General features: G+C 43.1%; 1 protein-coding gene across 2 annotated transcripts in view; it reads right to left on the bottom strand.

Moving 5' to 3' along the window:
• Positions 1 to 16,795, bottom strand: part of LOC147358553 (mitochondrial carrier homolog 2) — a 71,857-nt gene that overhangs the window by 11,681 nt on the left and 43,381 nt on the right. The window contains exons 1-3 of one of the 2 annotated variants that reach the window (XM_086341670.1): positions 7,960 to 8,066; positions 5,339 to 5,423; positions 5,078 to 5,184 (exon numbers count right to left, since the gene is read on the bottom strand). In XM_086341670.1, the coding sequence (XP_086197796.1) occupies positions 5,078 to 5,184; positions 5,339 to 5,423; positions 7,960 to 8,046 (279 nt within the window). In that variant the 5' untranslated portion in view covers positions 8,047 to 8,066. Of the gene's footprint in view, positions 1 to 5,077; positions 5,185 to 5,338; positions 5,424 to 7,959; positions 8,067 to 16,795 lie in introns of those variants that run through there. The other variant, XM_086341671.1, reaches the window with a different exon arrangement.

Consider the following 16,795-nt stretch of genomic DNA (forward strand, 5'->3'; position numbering starts at 1 on the left):
AAAACTCCAAGAGCGTTATTTACTAAACACACACTAACAAAATAAACCGGTAAAAACAGTGCTTCCCAGGTGGCGCTGGTAGTAAGGAACCTGCCTGTCAGTTCAGGACACGTAAGAGACACAGTTTGCTCCCTGAGTCAGGAAGATCCACTGGAGGAGGGCACGGCAACCCACCCCCAATGTTCTTATCTGGAGAATCCCAGGGACAGGGGTGTCTGACAGGCTACAGTCCATGCGGTCGCAAAGAATCAGACACAAGTGAAATAACTTCGTACATACTCAGAGGACTAAGGCCACAGAAAAAGCCTCAGGACTTTTTCACAGGGAAACTCAGGTCCAATACCAAATTAGGGCAAGATGCTTTCCTTCCCTACAAAGAACAGAGAATTGGTACTAAGCCTGAATAGCTAAACCTGCCTCTCTTTTCCTTTTGAATTTGACTGTTTCTGAGCCAAACAAGAGAGAAGATGCTTTCTTAATTCTGGCAAAGATACATGAAACTGCCAGAGCTTAGGCTGCATTGGAAGAGAAAATATTATTCGTGGGATATTTCAGAAATAGAAGATGGGCTAGGTGAAATATAAGAACCAGACAACTGACTTCCCAGACATAGTGAGGTTTAAAAAATAGACAACACTTGTCTCTTGCAAAAAGAACTGCGTTTCTTAAAAAGAAAATCAGAGGGAAGAGGACAAACATCACAAAGTGAAATGATGGTTTTTGGCCAAATTCCAGATCTTTGGCCAGAAATTAATTCTAACAGTTTCAGGCATCTTTAAAAATTCTCACTAATTTCTAGGCTTTGGTTTTCACTGATAATAAAATTTTCAACAGTCTCTTCTACATTATCCTGAACAGATTTCAATTTAATTCTTGTTCAGATATACAGAACTCAAGTTCCAAAGAATAGCAAGAAAAGATAAGAAAGCCTTCCACAGCGATCAATGCAAATAAATAGAGGAAAACAACACAATGGGAAAGACCAGAGATCTCTTCAAGAAAATTAGAGATACCAAGGGAACATTTCATGCAAAGATGGGCTCGATAAAGGACAGAAATGGTATGGACCTAACAGAAGCAGAAGATATTAAGAAGAGGTGGCAAGAATACACAGAAAAACTGTACAAAAAAGATCTTCATGACCCAGATAATCACAATGGTATGATCACTCACCTAGAGCCAGACATCCTGGAATGCAAAGTCAAGAGAGACTTAGGAAGCATCACTACAAACAAAGCTAGTGGAGGTGATGGAATTACAGCTGAGCTATTTCAAATCCTGGAAGATGATGCTGTGAAAGTACTGCACTCAATATGCCAGCACATTTGGAAAACTCAGCAGTGGCCACAGGACTGGAAAAGGTCAGTTTCCATTCCAATCCCAAAGAAAGGCAATGCCAAAGAATGCTCAAACTACCACACAATTGCACTCATCTCACATGCTAGTAAAGTAATGCTCAAAATTCTCCAAGCCAGGCTTCAGCAATATGTGAACCATGAACTTCCAGATGTTCAAGCTGGATTTAGAAAAGGCAGAGGAACCAGAGATCAAATTGCCAACATCCACTGGATCATCGAAAAAGCAAGAGAGTACCAGAAAAACATCTATTTCTGCTTGATTGACTATGCCAAAACCTTTGCCTGTGTGGATCACAATAAACTGTGGAGAATTCTTCAAGAGATGGGAATACCAGACCACCTGACCTGCCTCTTGAGAAACCTATATGCAGGTCAGGAAGCAACAGTTAGAACTGGACATGGAACAACAGACTGGTTCCAAATAGGAAAAGGAGTACGTCAAGGCTGTATATTGTCACCCTGCTTATTTAACTTAAATGCAGAGTACATCATGAGAAACGCTGGGCTGGAAGAAGCACAAGCTGGAATCAAGATTGCCGGGAGAAATATCAATAACCTCAGATATGCAGATACCACGACCCTTATGGCAGAAAGAGAAGAGGAACTAAAATGCATCTCAATGAAAGTGAAAGCGGAGACTGAAAAAGTTGGCTTAAAGCTCAACATTCAGAAAACGAAGATCATGGCATCTGGTCCCATCACTTCATGGGAAATAGATGGGGAAACAGTGTCAGACTTTATTTTTTTGGACTCCAAAATCACTGCAGATGGTGACTGCAGCCATGAAATTAAAAGACGCTTACTCCTTAGAAAGAAAGTTATGACCAACCTAGATAGCATATTCAAAAGCAGAGACATTACTTTGCCAACAAAGGTCTGTCTAGTCAAGGCTATGGTTTTTCCAGTGGTCATGTATGGATGTGAGAGTTGGACTGTGAAGTAAGCTGAGTGCCAAAAAATTGATGCTTTTGAACTGTGGTGTTGGAGAAGACTCTTGAGAGTCCCTTGGACTGCAAGGAGATCCAACCCGTCCATCGTGAAGGAGATCAGCGCTGGGATTTCTATGGAGGGAATGATGCTGAAGCTGAAACTCCAGTACTTTGGCCACCTCATGTGAACAGTTGACTCATTGGAAAAGACTCTGATGCTGGGAGGGATTGGGGGCAGGAGGAGAAGGGGACGACAGAGGATGAGATGGCTGGATGGCATCACTGACTCAATGGATGTGAGTCTGAGTGAACTCCGGGAGTTGGTGATGGACAGGGAGGCCTGGCATGCTGCGATTCATGGGGTCGCAAGGAGTTGGACACGACTGAGTACCTGAACTGAACTGAACAAAGTCTAAAACAGTCTTGTCAATCCTAAATTGGTCTTTCTTCTTGACTGTGTAAACTGCTTTTGATTCTAAGTGTAGTACCAAGACCCTGTTCTATTTCACTTGGCTACATGTGAACACATATTCCAGGTACCTGGCTACCTCAAGTTTGTCTTACTTTTCCTTTACATAAAGGAACTTGAGTAATTCAAGAGTAATTACAAGAGTAATTTCACTCTTGCTCTAAAACTACACATTAACCTCTTTGAACTAGATGACAACTGTTTTCCTACATGAAAACTTCCCTGGAGGTCCAGTGGTGACGACTCTGAGCTTCCACTGCAAGAGGCATGCATTTTTCCTGGTTGGAGAACTATGATTCCACATGGTGTCTGCAGCATAGATTGAAAAAAAAAATCTAAACCTCACTTGGGTAACAGCAACACTTTCACTGCGTCAGATAATGGTGTGGCTGGAAAATAGAGTAGTAATCCAGGCCCCAAAATATCAGCCCATTAACACTCCATCATTCTGACCCACGTCAAAGTCACTCAGCTGTGTCCAACTCTTTGCGACCCCATGGACTATGCAGTGCATGGAATTCTCCAGGCCAGAATAATGGAATCCCATTTTGGGTGACCCTGACCCAAGGGCCACCCAAAATAGTGGCTCATCAGTCCACAGGCATGATGACAAGAGTAAGTATAATGAATAACAAAACAGCTTCCACAAGAGGAACTGACTGGAAAACCTCTGCAAATCAACTCAACAAAGTCTGAAGAGAATTTAAAACCTAAGCTAATCAGATCATGAAACTGCAACCAAATCATGATTTGCTCATCAAATGATAACACATTTTTACCCAGTAGAACTGGGGCACTGTAAAAGCTACTTTAAAAAGTGCCTGGAGGACTGCACTGAGTAGTGCTTGAAATAAACGGTTTGCAAACATTGGGAATTTAACACATTGGATATATAGATTGAAAATACTACATAGATTGGGTTAGCAAATACTGCTACACTTTTAAGAACTAGAGCACAGAAGGTAATATAGCTTTGGTGCCAGTGGGAGACGGAATAATGAACAAGAAAACCTATAAATTTTATATTCTCAACCCTACTCATACTGAACAACCTTCCCACGAACTGTTCTAAATGGTACAGAATTTGTACATGTAACACCTCCACAAATATACCAAGAGGCAATTCTGCTGACCTACACTGTAGCTGGCGCAACTGAGAGACAAGTACAGTCAAAGTATCTAAAGTTAAAAGAAGACAGCAAAGCAGAAGGATAACCATGAAAAAGATGTAACTGTGATGTTTTTAAGAACACTTTATGAGACAACTCAAACACAGAATAATTAAGGAAACGACTCATTACCTCTGTATCACCTACCAAGCTTAAACAGATGTTAACATTTTGACCTTTCTGCTTAAAATTTCTTGCCTTTGTAAAATAAACTACCACAGATACAGCTGAAGTTCCACCCTTCATTTCGTTCCCTCTTCTCAAAAGTAACCATAACCCTTATAGTCAATGCACACACGTGGGTGAGGTTTTCTTAAAAAACAAACATTCAGATTTACGCAGTATAACACAAAAAGAAAGAGTGCACAGAATACAAACGCACAGTGCAACAAATAATTAAATGGCAAATATCCACACAGCCATGATCCAGATCAGGGAAGATCATTTCCATTACCCTCGCATCCCATGCCTGGTCTCCCTTCCTCTTCCCATAAATAAACACTATCCTGACTTTAACGTTTATCTTAAGTTAAAAAAAAAAAAAAAAGTTTGTCACAGAAAATATTTTACTAGGAGTAACACTAGGAATAAGAGGAAAATAAAATCAGAAATGTATGTTTTAACCAGCTTCCTTCGTCTTTTGAAGAAATAAGATGAGTTATGCATGAATGCTTAGTCTTTAAGTCAAGTTCGACTGCAACCCCTTGGACTGTAGCCTGCCGGACTTCTCTGTCAATGGGATTTTCCAGGCAAGAATACTGGAGCAGGTTGCCATTTCCTTCTCCAGAGGATCTTCCCAACACAGGGATTGAACCTGAGGCTCCTGTCCCATCTCCCCCATTGCAGGCGTATTCTTTACTAATGAAGGAAGCCCCAAGTAAGCTATTGAGGAGCTCAAATAAGTGCACTTAATTTCTGCTCAGAACACCTGGTCCAGAGGAAGCTTGTGTAGATCAAAATCAATTACTTCATCTTAGACAAATTCTCTTTGCTTCCCAGGAAAGAATTAACAACGAGTATTTCAAGTGCATATTTTTCAAGAGGAAGAAAAGCCATGGATATAAATATATCTTTGCAATTGCTCTTAATCAGTAGGACAAACTGTTGTTAAAAGGTAATCTAAATCTATGGAAAGATGGATTTTCTTATTACCTGTAAAACTTTACCATGGACCACAGTTCCAAGGATGCCTGAACACAGTCTTGGAGTTAAGCCTGTGAACAATCCACGCTTCCCATCAATGCTCGCGATGTGCTGAGCTAAGAACACAAATCAGAGATTTACATCCTAGCTGAAAGAAATGGTCACACAGAAATTTCAAGAAAACATGCTTTCTATATATTTTTTTCAGTGACTCCTGCCTATCACATTTGCCAATGTCATCCAATTCTAAATAAATCAAAAGACACTCACCATAACAAAAGAGACCAGGAAGTTGACAGACTTGCCGCCCAAAAATATTTCGTCCTACTGTTGGAGCAAGAGGCTCATATCCCACCTTTGAAAATAAGAGGATATATCAATACTAGGCAACATTCCCAGGAATCCCTGGGTTGCAAGGTCTTGAATAAAGAACAAATTTAGAGTTATAATTTTTAACACAAGTTAAAATGCCGTGTGTTTTCCAAGACAGTAACGAAGTTATCACCCCTGTCCATTTTTTTTTTTTGGGGGGGGGTCTTGTTTTATCTTAAATTCTGGCACGCGGTTAAGACTGGTTTCAATGAACTCCAAGTTTTCTTTCGGTTCACATTCTACAAAAAAAAAAAAAAAAACATGTAGCTGAGATAGACTAGTATTAAACTGAAAACAGAATTAGGGAATTTTTGTGTTAAGAAAGCTACAGTTTACTGAGGATGCTCAAAAGTATTTTCTAAAGAAAATCTATGGAGAAGGAAATGGCAACCCACTCCAGTACTCTTGCCTGGAGAATCCCATGGAGGGAGGAGCCTGGTAGGCTACAGTCCATGGGGTCGCAAAGAGTCGGACACGACTGAGCGACTTCACTCACTCACAGCCAAATACATGAAGTAAATAAATAAGTATTTAAAAAAATAAAGAAAATCTAGCATTTTTTTTTAAATATTTGGACAAAGTGAGATGACTAAGCCAGTGTCAACTTCATATTTGGCTAACAAGACAAACCATTCACAGGCAAACGCAGATACAGCTTGATAATTCATTTGGGAAACAATTATAAGCTAAATGTATTAAAGGAGCAGACAGTCATGAAAAATCTAATGAAGGCCATTTTAGAGTTAATTTCATCATTTTATCTCTACAATATATTCAGAGTCTTTAGTGCCAAAGAGATCCTTGAGTGAATGAATGCTGTTGGACATGGTCTTGACTCTCTATTGCTGTGATTCTCAACCTATTCAACTCAAGAACTCCGGAAAGGCTCACAGTGCAACTATTTTTAAAACTGAGTATTTGGGAATTTCACCAAAACCCCTGAGACACTTGGCAACACAAGGATGTTGTGCAATCAGGATTAAGGAGTTTCTGAGGCAACAGTTCTGATTGTCACTAGAAAACCTTGCCTCCTGGATAATGACTAGGTAATGGGCTTATACCAGATTTATGGCAAAATGCTTCCATCTCAGATATTATCCAGCTAAAAACGTGCCAATTCTGTTTTAGAGATATCAGAGTACATTTCAAAGATTTGTTCTTTTTGTATTTTTTGGCCACGTTATGCAGCTTAGTTCCCTGATCAGGGGCTGAACCTCGGCCCTTGGTAGTGAAAGCGTGGACCTCCAGAGAATTCCCTTTGTTCTTAATTTAAAAAAATATTTATTTACTTGGCTGTGCCAGGTCTTAGTAGTAGCACTCGGCAATCTTTGTTGTGGCATGCGGGATCTAGCTCCCTGATCAAGGATTCCCCCAAGGGGGGATGGGTGGGGGTCTCCAAGACTTAGCCACTGGACACCAGGGAAGTCCCCCCACTGTTCTTAAATAACTCATTTTACAATAGTTTTTTATTTATAGGTTCTGAATCCACATGGGTCAACTCAGCAACATGTTGTATGAATGAGTATCATAAACTCAAAAGTAAGAAATGGGGCCTTCCCTAATGTCATGCCTATTTTTGACAGAAAGGTGGATGGTGGGGACAGGGCTTCTATCCTTGATACCATGCATGATGTAATGACCTCAACACTCAACAAAAGTTTCAAAAATTAAAGACCTGTCCAGGGAAATTTAGAAAGGCAACTGAAAACACTCCTCAGTTAAAACCTGGCATACCTGCCTATGAATAGAAAATACCCCTTAAGAATTATTTCACAGAAGATTAGAAACTAATCCATACACTTAAAACTCTCTAACAAAACTTGGGCTGAACTGATGTCTAGCTCTGACAGGTGGGATTTTCACTGTCATGAGCCACATGGGCTGCTGCTGGAGAGCCTCAGTGCGTCCTTCCGAAATTTGACTCAGCAATCACTTCTGAATGAGCTCCTTGTGTTTCTCTGGGTATCTGGTGCTAAAATCTCGAAACAGAAAAGCAGCAATAACAGCAGCCAAAAAAAAAAAGAAGGAGAAAAAGAGGAAACAAAAGCTAATAAAACGTGGGCTCCCCTTAAATCTCAAATTTGTCTTTAACAGATTTCACATCTTGCGTTTGGGGCGGGGGACAAGAGAAGAACGCTCATTTCAGAGGAGCGGAGAGGGGAAAGGTTGGGAAGTCCTTGGCGGCGCCCGGCCAGGATCGACCTCGTGGAAGAGAAAACAAAGTTCAGGGGAGCCACCGGGCAGAGCAGGGCAGGGCAGGGCGGCAGTTGGGCTACCGGGAAAGGAGCGGGCCTCACGGCTCGGCTGAAGGCGAGACCTCGGGAAGGCCCACGGGCAGTGGGAGCTCCGCGGACGACGGGAGTAGTCCCTGCAGGGAAGGAAGGGGCGAGCAGCAAAGAAGGAGCAGCAGCATCCCAGGAGACTGAAGGCCCGGAAGGCTGGAGCCGGTCCTCAGGCGCCCTGGGCAGCGGCCACCGAACAGGGTGCCGAACGGGGGAGGGAATGGCGACGACTCGTACCTGGATGAGCACCTTCACGTACATGAGCGGCTGGGACAGGATGGTGAGACCGGAGCCCAGGAGCACCTGACTGGCCGCGTCCGCCATGATGGCACCCGCGGACGGACAGACAGACCGAGCCACCAAGCGACCGAGCCGGTCCCAGGTCACGTGCCAGGGCCGCCGGCTTCACTGGCCCGCCCGCGGCGCGCGCGCACGCAAGCTCCGGAGCGCGCCTCCCCGCTCAGTCCCCGACCACCGCCCCGCCCTCAGAAACGGCAGGCGCTCGCGAGCCGGCGCAGACGTCGGGGCGGGGCTTACGGGCCCGGGCGCACGCGTCAGGTGCTGGGATTCCCCCGCCCTCCGCTAGGAACGGGCCACTTCTCCTGCGCTTGCGCAGGCAGGGAGCTTCCGGGTGGGGAAGAATGGGCGTGGCAATAGGGCCTGACACTTGTCAGCCAAGGCAAGGTCAGAGGAATAAAAGGAATTGTAACAGGATTCTTCGATGTTCTTGCCTCTGAACTTGAGCTTTTGGGATCACCAATGTAAGGTCCAAAGAATATTCAGCGTCAGAATCATAAATAATCTCAGTTCAGTTCAGTCGCTCAGTCGCGTCCGACTCTTGGCGACCCCATGGACTGCAGCACGCCAGGCCTCCCTGTCCATCACCAACTCCCAGAGTTTACGCAAACTCATGTCCATCGCGTCGGTGATGCCATCCAACCATCTCATCCTCTGTCGTCCCCTTCTCCTCCTGCCTTTAATCTTTCCCAGCATCAGGGTCTTTTCTAATGAGTCACTTCTTCGCATCAGGTGGCCAAAGTATTGGAGTTTCAGTTTCCGCATCAATCCTTCCAATTAATATTCAGGACTGGTTTCCTTTAGGATGGACTGGTTGGATCTCCTTGCTTCAGTCCAAGGGACTCTCAAGAGTCTTCTTCAACACCACAGTTCAAAAGCATCAATTCTTCGGAGCTCAGCTTTCTTTATAGTCCAACTATAAATAAACAATCTAATGACCGGCAAAACCTAGATGAGTTTGAATATTGAACCCATCAGGGGGTTGTTATTCATGCACTCATTCATTCTCCTCGGAAACACCTTCTCTGACCTCTATTTAAATTTACCCCCCCCCCCACCTTTATTCCTACCACAGCGTCTTGTAATACTTATAATTATCTGGAATTTATCTTTTAATCTCCTCCACCAGAATATAGACCCCCAGTGAGTTCAGGAGCCAGGACAGTTTTTGATCCTTGTCTAGTCAGTGAAGGACACATATGAGATGCTCAATAAATACTTATTGGATAAATGAACAGTTACTAAAGTGACTACCAGGCCACAGGTTGTTAGGGGCAAAAAAAAAAAAAAAAAGCATTGTCTTCGACCTTTCAGTCCCAGCTCATACTTTCTAAATCAAACAACACTTAGAACCTGGCACAGAGAAAGAAGAGGAGACTTTCATTTCAGTCCTGGCTCTCCTTTGTATCAAAATGATTTGTAAATGACATGGAACAACAGACTGGTTCCAAATAGGAAAAGGAGTTCATCAAGGCTGTATATTGTCATCCTGTTTATTTAACTTATATGCAGAGTACATCATGAGAAATGCTGGGCTGGAAGAAACACAAGCTGGAATCAAGATTGCCGGGAGAAATATCAATAACCTCAGATATGCAGATGACACCACCCTTGTGGCAGAAACTGAAGAGGAACTAAAAAGCCTCTTGATGAAAGTGGAAGTGGAGAGTGAAAAAGTTGGCTTAAAGCTCAACATTCAAAAACGAAGATCATGGCATCTGGTCCCACCACTTCATGGGAAATAGATGGGGAAACAGTGGAAACAGTGTCAGACTTTATTTTTCTGGGCTCCAAAATCACTACAGATGGTGACTGCAGCCATGAAATTAAAAGACGCTTACTCCTTGGAAGGAAAGTTGTGACCAACCTAGATAGCATATTCAAAAGCAGAGACATTACTTTGCCAACAAAGGTCCATCTCGTCAAGGCTATGGTTTTTCCAGTGGTCATGTATGGATGTGAGAGTTGGACTGTGAAGAAAGCTGAGCGCCGAAGAATTGATGCTTTTGAACTGTGGTGTTGGAGAAGACTCTTGAGAGTGGTGTTGGAGAAGACTCTTGAGAGTCCCTTGGACTGCAAGGAGATCCAACCAGTCCATTCTGAAGGAGATCAGCCCTGGGATTTCTTTGGAAGGAATGATGCTAAAGCTGAAACTCCAGTACTTTGGCCACCTCATGTGAACAGTTGACTCATTGGAAAAGACTCTGATGCTGGGAAGGATTTGGGGCAGGAGGAGAAGGGGACGACAGAGGATGAGATGGCTGGATGGCATCACCGACTCGATGGACGTGAGTCTGAGTGAACTCTGGGAGTTGGTGATAGACAGGGAGGCCTGGCGTGCTGCGATTCATGGGGTCGTAAAGAGTCGGACACGACTGAGCGACTGATCTGATCTGATCTGATTTTTAATTTTTGTATCTAAATCTAAAACTACTACCTGCCTCTCAGGATTATTATGGAGCCTTAAATGAAATTGTGCATAGGATAAGATTTTTAAAAACTGTATATTGAAATCCAAATGTTAGTTTTAATTAATATTGTTCTGTACTCAGCATGGTGCTAGGGAGGCAGTTTACAGAGTGGGAGGGAGAATGGACTTGGAAATCTATGGTCCAAATTTCACCTCTACCAATTATTAACTCTGTGACCTTAGGCTGATCACACGATGTCTTTGAACCTTAGAAAAATGAGTATAGTACTGTCTACTTCATTCCGTTGCTGTGATAATTGAATGAAATGATATGCCTACACAACTTGGCACATGAAAATATAATATCAAATTGTAACTTTTTGAGTTATAATGCACAAGTTGATTCTAATTAAATCCAGAAACTGTTTCAACATCAAAACGATTGATGTTTAACACTGTCTAACCAGAGGATGTTTGATGTCTAACCATAGAGACCATTTAGCAAGAGGACTTTTTTTTTCTGATTTTTTTGAAGTATAGTACAATATTATATGTTACAAATGTACAACATAGTGATTCACGACTATTAAAGGTTGTACTTTCTGGTTTCCCTGGTAGCTCAGCTGGTAAAGAATCTGCCTGCAATGTGGGAGACATGGGTTCGATCCCTGGCTTGGGAAGGTCCCCTGGAGAAGGGAATGGCAACCCAGTCCAGTGTTCTTGCCTGGAGAATTCCATGGACAGAGGAGCCTGGACCATGGGGTCGAAAAGAGTTGGACATGACTGAGCAACTTTCACTTTTCACTTTCATACTTTATTTGTATGAATAGTTACTGGGCTGGCCAAGCTTTTTGGCCAGCCCAATATTATAAAATATTGGCTGTATTCCCTGAGTTGTACAATATATCCTTATAGTTTACTTTTTTATGCATAAAAGTTTGTACCTCTTAGTCCCTACCCCTGCTTTGCCCCTCCCCCATCGAGTGGCGTCTTCATTCATGGATTTGTGCATTAGTGGTGCTAAGAATGCACATTTGCCTTAATGATGTCTGTGGGCACTAGGAGGTACAGAGCCTCTTGCAAGAGCGTGTGGTTGAGTGGGGGTGTTGCAGGCTGCTGCACCATGTTCTCCAATGGTGTAGGGTAGAACCCGCCCATGAAATTTTGGGAAGAACCTGTAGAGAGGGAACTAAAGTCAGTGGCATAAATAAGAGAAGTGCAAAAGTATAGGGCTGCCGTATATAGCTCCCCAAGCTGTGCACTGCGCAACTCCAAAGAGTGCTATTCTCAAGGACTAGGATTTAAACGAGTGGTGTTGGACTCGCCCAGGGGTTCAGTGGTTAAGACCCCACACTTCCAAAGCAAGGGGTGCAAGGTTCAATCCCTGGCCGGGGAACCAAGATCCCACATGCCGGAGGGTGCAGCCAAAAAGTAAGACAAATAAATAAATAAAATAAGTAAATAATGGTGTTCCCAATACAGTTCAATATGGTGACCATTTTTGGTGACCTGTATTCAGGTGGTGAAAGGAAAAAGTGAAAAGAGGGAGAGATAACTGGAAAGGAACAGAGCTAGAACAGAAAAGAGTCACTGAAGTCAAAGGTTTGGAAGAGAAAGGAAGTGAGTAATCTCAAAAGCTGCTGAAAGATCTGTAGTAATAATGAAACCCAGAGAAGGATTTGGGGATTTGCCGGATAAAAGACTCCTGGGGTGGAAGGCAGTTTGAGAGATATCGGAACTCCTATACGTTTTTCCCATTTTCCAAATCTGATTCTTCCACTTAGCTAGTTGACAATCTTGGGTGAGTCATTTAAACACTTTGTGCTGAAGTTGGGGTGAATAAACCCTCCTTCACTGGCTCACTGGGATAAATTTCAAAAGCTACCTGGCACTTCCCTATTCCCTCTCTCTTCTTTATTTTTCTCTCTAGCCTTTATCACCTTATAAAGAATTATATAATTAATTTTAAAGCTTGTCCCTTCCCACAAAATACTAAAATATGAGCTATTCTAGGAGGGCAGGGATTTTGTCTTTTTTGCTCACTGCCCCATTCTCAGTGCGAGGCAAACAGGTACTCAGGAAGTATTCGTTGGAATAGTCCAGTTGAAACCTCTGGAACTTACTAGACACTGAGTGTGTCAGTTTCCTTCCCACCGGATCACCAGGGAATTCTCTCTGCTGGCTTTTCAATGGGGAACAGATAGTAAATGGGAAGCCCACTTGGCTAGGAGTCAGAAACCCAGAAGTGCTGAACTTATTAATAACATTTGCTTTATGACCTTGGGTTCACGCCCCTCGCCAGGCTTGAGTTCCCCCATCTGACAGAATCAGGAGGCTGAGGAGTTCCAGTATTCTGCGCTGGTGAAGATCTCTGAGTCTGTAGGACTTTGGCAGAAGACGAGCCCTGGGCTTATGAGAGGGGTGGACGGGACAGCAGAGATGCCATCCTGCTTCTTTCCCAAGACCACCCTCACCTGCAGGCTGGCTTTCCAGCCCTGCTCGTCCCCCTTCAAAGAGGAACCATCCTCTCCCTAAGCTGGTCTTGCTCTCTCTCCAGCACTAACATAGTCAGAGAAAGACAAGGTTGGGGGGGCGGGTCTTTTTCTATGCCTCTCTTTTTGGAGAAATAAAACTTTTCCAGATTCTTCCCCTGGTAGACTGCTCATAAATCACTGGGCAGAAGTGGGTCACCTGCCACCTGCTGACCCAGTGGTTGGTGGGGACCAGTGATTCTCAACAAGGAGTGATTTTGTCCCCTGGGGGATATTTGGAAATATCTGGACACAGCAACAGTGCAGCTGTTGAGAAATCCTGGCCTAGTCTAAGGTGTGTTATTCTTTTAAATTCTCTTAGATTCAATTTGATAATATTTTATTTGGGATTTTAGAATTTGATACAATTGATACAAGTGTGGTTGGTCTGTAATTTTCTTTGTGTGTGCTGGTATTGTCATTTGGCAACAATGTTATACAATATAGTTTTGTGTTTTTTTTTAAAGAAGGTGTTCTTTTTTAGGGCTTCCCTTGTGGCTCAGTCAGTAAAGAATCTGCCTGCAGTTCAGGCAGACCTGGATTCGATCCCTGGGTTAGGATGATCCCCTCGGGGAGGGCATGGCAACCCACTCCGGTATTCTTGACTGGAGAATCCCCGCAGAGAGAAGAGCCTGATGGGCTACAGTCCATGGGGTCAAAAAAGAGTTGAACACAACTGAACGACTAAGCACACACAGCACACATTCTTCTTTAATCCTCTACAACATTTAAAATAACTATTCTCAAAGTTTTGGTAGAGTTACCCTATGAAACTATCTGGACTTGGTGCTCTTTTTTTTCAGGGGGGTTGCTTTCTGACAACATTCCTTACGTCTTTTAAAGTACTTTGTTCTAATTTTCCATCTCTTTTGATAATTTGTATTGTCTAGAAAATTATTTCATCCATGTTTTCAAATTCAATCACATAGAGCTAAGCAAAGTAGCCTTTTATGATTCTTTTTTCAGTTCCTATACCTTCTTTTTCATATTCTTTTCCATTATGGTTTATTATAGGATATTGAATAAAGTTCCCCGTGCTATACAATAGGATCTTGCTTATCCAGCCGAAATGTCATGTTTTGCATCTGTTGTTCCCTAAGTCCCAGTCCAACCCTTCCTTACTCTCCCTCACCCCCCAGCAACCACAAGTCTCTTCTCTATGTCAGAGTCTGTTTCATTTCACATAAGTCCATTTGTGTATGATTTCTTCCTCAGTTCAGTTCAGTTGCTCAGTCGTGTCCGACTCTTTGCCACCCCATGAACTGCAGCACGCCAGGCCTCCCTGTCCATCACCAATTCCCAGAGTCCACCCAAACCCATGTCCGTCGAGTCAGTGATTTCTTCTTAGTATGTGGTGAGTCTGTGGTTATTTCCCATTGGAATCATTGTTTCTTTGGTGCCTTTATGTGCACTCTCTTTTTTTTTTTCCTGATTAGGTTTTCCAACATTTTAACTCTTTCATTGCCCTTTTTTTTCTTCCAAATGATCAGTATACTCTCGGAAAATCTCAGTGAGGGCAAATGAAAGCTCTTGAGACTGGCAGATAAGTTAAAAAAAAAATTTTTTTTTTAATGTTTGTTTATTTGGCTGCTCCAGGTCTCAGCTGTGGCATATGGGACCTAGTTCCTCGACTAGGGATTGAAGCTGGGCCCCCTGCATTGGGAGTGTGAGTCTCAGCCACTGGATCACCAGGGAAGTCCAAAAACAAAAGTTTTAATACAGGAGACAGAAAAGCTAGAGAGAAGAGAGTTAAATCAACTTGCCAGAATCAGAGCCCATACTCACAGCTCAGAAAGACAGAAGACCATATAGCAGAGTGAGTGGCGCTTAAATTCTTCTTACGGCAAAGAGAGAAAAAATATTTCTGCAGCCTACCTACTAGTTGGGCTTACTTTAGCGATTACCAATATGGCTATTTTTAGAGCTAAGCTTGCCTGTTTTATAAAGGCTTTTCTGGTTTAAGAATACGCATTTTGTCCTTTACTGTTTTGCCTGTCCGTGGCCACTGGTGCAGTAAAGGCTCATGAAACTGAGGAAACACATTGAACTCCCTGCCAGGTTATGAGGGTTTGTTACAGTTCAACCAGCTCTCAGACATATGGACTGCTTTCTGTTGGTCTCCCAATCAATTATGTCTATTACTAACTGCAGTAATTCCTTCCATCTGCCTTCTTTGACTTCAGTTCAGTTCAGCTCAGTTCAGTCGCTCAGTCGTGTCCGACTCTTTGCGACCCCATGAATCGCAGCATGCCAGGCCTCCCTGTCCATCTCCAACTCTCGGAGTTCACTCAAACTCACGTCCATCGAGTCGGTGATGCCATCCAGCCATCTCATCCTCTGTTGTCCCCTTTTCCTCCTGCCCCCAATCCCTCCCAGCATCAGAGTCTTTTCCAATGAGTCAACTGTTTACATGAGGTGGCCAAAGTACTGGAGTTTCAGCTTTAGCATCATTCTTTCCAAAGAAATCCCAGGGCTGATCTCCTTCAGAATGGACTGGTTGGATCTCCTTGCAGTCCAAGGGACTCTCAAGAGTCTTCTCCAACACCACAGTTCAAAAGCATCAATTCTTTGGCGCTCAGCTTTCTTTACAGTCCAACTCTCACATCCATACATGACCACTGGAAAAACCATAGCCTTGACTAGACGGACCTTTGTTGGCAAAGTAATGTGTCTGCTTTTCAATATGCTGTCTAGGTTGGTCATAACTTTTCTTCCAAGGAGTAAGCGTCTTTTAATTTCATGGCTGAACTCACCATCTGCAGTGATTTTGGAGCCTAAAAAATAAAGTCTGACACTGTTTCCCCTGTTTCCCATCTATTTCCCATGAAGTGATGGGACCAGATGCCATGATCTTCGTTTTCTGAATGTTGAGCTTTAAGCCAGTTTTTTCACTCTCCTCTTTCACTCTCATCAAGAGGCTCTTTAGTTCCTCTTCACTTTCTGCCATAAGGGTGGTGGTATCTGCATATCTGAGGTTATTGATATTTCTCCCGGCAATCTTGATTCCGGCTTGTGCTTCATCCAGCCCAGCGTTTCTCATGATGTACTCTGCATAGAAGTTAAATAAGCAGGGTGACAATATACAGCCTTGATGTACTCCTTTTCCTATTTGGAATCAGTCTGTTGTTCCATGTCCAGTTCTAACTGTTGCTTCCTGACCTGCATATAGGTTTCTCAAGAGGCAGGTCAGGTGGTCTGGTATTCCCATCTCTTGAAGAATTCTCCACAGTTTATTGTGATCCACACAGGCAAAGGCTTTGGCATAGTCAATCAAGCAGAAATAGATGTTTTTCTGGAACCCTCTTGCTTTTTCGATGATCCAGTGGATGTTGGCAATTTGATCTCTGGTTCCTCTGCCTTTTCTAAATCCAGCTTGAACATCTGGAAGTTCACGGTTCACATATTGCTGAAGCCTGGCTTGGAGAATTTTGAGCATTACTTTACTAGCATGTGAGATGAGTGCAATTGTGTGGTAGTTTGAGCATTCTTTGGCATTGCCTTTCTTTGGGATTGGAATGGAAACTGACCTTTTCCAGTCCTGTGGCCACTGCTGAGTTTTCCAAATGTGCTGGCATATTGAGTGCATCATCTTTCAGGATTTGAAATAGCTCAACTGGAATTCCATCACCTTCACTAGCTTCGTTCATAGTGATGCTTTCTAAGGCCCACTTGACTTCACATTCCAGGATGTCTGGCTCTAGATGAGTGATCACACCATCGTGATTATCTGGGTCGTGAAGATCTTTTTTGTACAGTTCTTCTGTGTATTCTTGCCACCTCTTCTTAATATCTTCTACTTCTGTTAAGTCCATACCATTTCTGTCCTTTATCGAGC

Source organism: Bos grunniens, chromosome 15, assembly GCF_055505025.1.
Source record: "Bos grunniens cultivar Pamir isolate PY7600 chromosome 15, Bosgru_T2T1.0, whole genome shotgun sequence".
Classification (NCBI taxonomy): Eukaryota; Metazoa; Chordata; class Mammalia; order Artiodactyla; family Bovidae; genus Bos; species Bos grunniens.